Source organism: Octopus bimaculoides, chromosome 10 (genome assembly GCF_001194135.2).
Source record: "Octopus bimaculoides isolate UCB-OBI-ISO-001 chromosome 10, ASM119413v2, whole genome shotgun sequence".
In the NCBI taxonomy this organism is placed as follows: domain Eukaryota; kingdom Metazoa; phylum Mollusca; class Cephalopoda; order Octopoda; family Octopodidae; genus Octopus; species Octopus bimaculoides.
The window spans coordinates 93,752,035-93,756,265 of record NC_068990.1 but is presented as its reverse complement, the minus strand read 5'-3'; the positions used below and the strand labels follow the sequence as shown (position 1 = coordinate 93,756,265).

At 38.4% G+C, this 4,231-nt stretch overlaps 2 protein-coding genes across 2 annotated transcripts in view; one reads left to right on the top strand and one right to left on the bottom strand.

Annotated features, from left to right (window-relative positions):
• Positions 1-1,170, top strand: part of LOC106874029 (uncharacterized) — a 3,248-nt gene extending 2,078 nt beyond the window's left edge. Inside the window, exon 2 of the mRNA XM_052971382.1 lies at positions 1-1,170. This exon is cut by the window's left edge and continues 3 nt beyond it. Coding sequence (XP_052827342.1) covers positions 1-345 — 345 coding nt within the window. The 3' untranslated portion in view covers positions 346-1,170.
• A 1,770-nt stretch (positions 1,171-2,940) lies between these two features.
• On the bottom strand, positions 2,941-3,393 carry LOC106874032 (histone H2A). Its single transcript, XM_014921593.2, has one exon. It carries the CDS (start codon positions 3,350-3,352, stop codon positions 2,975-2,977), a length of 378 nt encoding a protein of 125 aa, XP_014777079.1. The 5' UTR covers positions 3,353-3,393; the 3' UTR covers positions 2,941-2,974.
• Positions 3,394-4,231: the final 838 nt, after the last annotated feature.

Genomic DNA, 4,231 nt, shown 5'->3' with positions numbered 1-4,231 from the left:
ACCAAGGCAGCCAGGAAAAGTGCCCCAGCTACTGGCGGTGTGAAGAAACCTCATCGTTACAGGCCTGGGACCGTTGCTCTTCGTGAAATCAGACGTTACCAAAAATCCACGGAACTTCTCATCAGGAAGCTCCCTTTCCAGAGACTTGTCCGTGAAATCGCTCAGGACTTCAAGACCGATCTTCGTTTCCAGAGTTCTGCTGTGATGGCTCTTCAAGAGGCTAGCGAAGCTTACTTGGTTGGTCTTTTCGAAGATACCAACTTGTGTGCTATCCACGCGAAGAGAGTGACCATCATGCCCAAGGACATCCAGCTTGCCCGTCGCATCCGTGGCGAGAGAGCTTAAATTGCTTTAAGCATTGTAAAATGGCCCTTTTTAGGGCCCCCATTTTATATCGAAAGTCTCCTCTGCTTTTCGTTTAGTTACATTTTAAAAAGTTTCTGTCTTTACACTTGATGTATTATCTTGTATAAACGAATGGAATCCGAACGGTGTTAATCCTCCTCGGTACATGTATGTGGTCGTCTTAGGATCTGTTTTAGCATTGTCAATGTAACTGCTTTTAACGTATGTATTCGAAGAGTTCATCTTACAAATGGAGCGCGATATTCTGACGTCTTTGTATGTATATATAAAATGATTTTTAAAAGTTTTCGTTTCTCCCTGCCTTTAAAATATACCTTGATTATCTTAACTAGAAATTAGACATTCGGGCAGATGTGTTATACACGATTCATACGATGGAAAACCTGAAATTTGCCCTATGTAAGGGTTTTTAGCACATCTCATTTGTTTGCTGGGATTTAAACAATTCAGACTTGATTTTTAAAAAGTTCCTTTTGTCTTAGTATTAAACTATCCGTTTCTATTTTTCCATTACATTCTTGGATTTTTCTTTTAAAGTTAATTTATGAACATTAGTGATGAGGTTCCATAAATATTACTCCTCAATACACCTGCTGAGTTGTAAATACTGTCCCCGTGTAGTACTCTGAGTAGTCGTTGTGAAAACTCGGTTTAATAGAATTATAACCGTACATCGTTCTGTTCCTCTCATTTTCCGGTTACATCCTTTTTTTTTTTTTTCTTTGTAGTTTAAATAAAAACAGTTGGTCTGAAAAAATGTTGGTAGAGATGGACTATAAATCTGAACCTTTCCCCCCCCCCCTTATTTTTTTTACGGAATCCCACGTTTTAGGCTATGGAGATTCCGATTCTGAAAAGTTTTTGAAAAATTTCAATTCCCCCCCCACCACCACCACCAAGCAGGCTATTTACATGCTAGAAATAACAGCCAAATCTCACAAAACTAGTGTTAGGGTTAAGTTTACCCTGTGGATTGAAATTGAGATTTTTGAAAATTTTTTTTTCCAGAATCGGATTCTCCATGGTCTGAAACAGGATTCCGTAAAAAAAAAAAAAAAAATTTTAAAGTGGGGGTATACCCAGATTACATATACTCCATCTCCACAAATTTTTTCTGACCGTTAACCCAATAATACCGTCTAGAAATACGGTGCATTTACTTGAAATTTTCATTTCAATTGAATCTAGTCTGCAGTCCTGAATCTGATAAAAATCTCCGTCTTTTTCTTTAGAAAAAGAGAAACATTCACTTTTAACAAGCGATTCTTCAAAGCAAATCGTATCCCACCCCGAAAGAAAATCTTTCGCTATTAACGAAACGTCGTAGAAAATAAGTATTTAAATGCATAATAGTTTACTTTATCTTCAATAAACACAAACCTTTAAAAAATTTAAAACCGTTGCTTGTTTATTTTTTTACTTGTCATTTGCAGCCGTGCCGGAGCACTGGTCGATATCGTAAGCCTGGTACTTATTCTATTGTCTCCTTTTACCGAACTGCTAAGTTACGGAGACGTAAACACCATCAGTTGCCAAGCGATGGTGGCGGGGAACAGGCACATATATACGACGGGTCTATCAGTTTACGGCTCCCAAATCCACCAAGGGGATATAGAAGGCACTTGCCCAAGGTGCCAGAATGGTTGAGAAAGCAAGCTTTTTACCTCGCAGCCATATCTGCTATTTAAATTTAAAAGCCATATTTGTTGAGGCTAAAATAAACTTACATATTTATATAAATGTTACGCAAATAATTAATATTCAAACTGACAAAAGAAGTTGATAGTATGTAATGTATTATTTTTGTAGGTAGAGATGGACTATATGTAATCTGAACCGTCCCCCCCCTTATTTATTAATTTTTTTTTACGGAATCCTACGTTTTAGGCTATGGAGATTCCGATTCTGAAAAAAAATTTCAAACCCCCCCCCCCCACCAAGCAGGCTATTTATATGCTAGAAATAACAGCCAAATCTCACAAAACTGGGGTTAGGGTTAGGTTCACCCTGTGGATCTATATAAAAACCGGGGTGGGGGGAATCGAAATTTTGAAAATCTTTTTTCGGAATCTCCACAGCCTAAAACGTGAGATTCCGTAAAAAAAATAAAATAAAACACGGGAGGAAAGGTTCAGATTACATATAGTCCATCTGGACGTTTTTGTACACGTACTCAAAATTTGAATTGCTTCCATTTCAATTAAATCAAATCCACTGAATCGGGTCTCCACTTACTGAAATGCAAATAAAGGAAAAGAACAACGTTCCCCTGTAACAACAGATTCTGCAAAGCAAATCATATCCCGCCCCGAAAGAGAAAATCTTTGCTTACTAACGAAACTAGAAAATAAACATTTAGTTTACTTCAACGTAACGAAACTAGAAAATAAACATTTAGTTTACTTCAACGTAATAAACACAGCTATTAAATACGAGCGTTTAAGCACAAATTCAATTTATAGAAGACATCTGTTTAACTCTTCCGCGCATTTTGGTCACTGGATCTAAACAAATTAAACCACATGAAATTTAAGTCAAGAGATAACTTTACATAAGATGTATTGGCCCTAAAAAGGGCCGTTTGTAGTTGAATATTAGCAAAATTCATTTACTTAGCTGCCTTGTTGGCCTTCTTTGGGAGAAGGACAGCTTGGATGTTGGGAAGAACACCACCCTGGGCAATGGTCACTCCAGACAAAAGCTTGTTCAATTCTTCGTCGTTACGGATGGCCAACTGCAAGTGACGGGGAATAATTCTTGATTTCTTGTTGTCTCTGGCAGCATTTCCTGCCAATTCCAACACCTCGGCAGCCAAATATTCCATCACAGCAGCAAGGTAGACAGGGGCCCCGGCACCAATACGTTCACCATAGTTTCCCTTACGGAGAAGACGGTGGATACGACCGACGGGGAATTGTAGCCCGGCACGGGATGAGCGGGTCTTGCTCTTTCCTTTCGCTTTACCTCCTTTCCCACGGCCAGACATTATTCAAATTGATTGCAGATTACGCAGCGAACAGCAAATTAAACCGGTATATTATATTTTACCTTTAAATAAGCTTTAGTCGGCTCCATGACGAAATAGTTGCTAATTAGGCATCCATGTCACCTGACTTTTGAATTTTAACCAATGAAATCACAAGGCGCCAAATTAGAATATTCGTCATCTGTTGCATCAACTTGTACCCCCGGAAATGGTAAACAAAAGCAAGGAGTGCTAATCTCAAAATTTACCAGTTGCTGATAAATTTTACCCGCCAAACTATCAAGAATTTAAAATGCAGTCAACTATTGTCGATATTTAGGTACATTGTTTTAAATCGACTTTGCCTACCAGTCGGCTACTGTGGATCCGATCCTATATCCAAAAATTAATAGCTTGTTAGAAATATCAATTTTTTTTCTTCACAAGGCCTGAGATTTTGTCGGAAGGGGTTCGATAACATCGACCCCGAAAGGACAAATATTAAAGTCGACCTCGGTTGAGTTTTAATTCAAAACGTTAGCCTGGTGTGCTAACGGTTCTGCCAGCTCGCTGCCTTTCGTTTGGGGGTATTAAGTAGATAGCAGTCGCAGTACTTGACTGCTGCGTTATTTGATCGAATCTAGGGTGAAAAATCAAAAATGATCTCGGCTGGATTTCAATTCCGAATCTAAAGAGCTGCAACAAATACCGCAATTATATTTTTTCCAACGCGCTAACGATAAGTAAATAGAAATATTGTTAGGCAAATCGATATCGGTGGGGCTCCTAAACAGTACAAACGTGTGATTTTGTCTGTCTCTACTATGTTACAAAACAAAATTTTGCATATATTGTATATGAGCCATAGTAAAATTGATGAGGGTGTTGCAAACCTCAAAG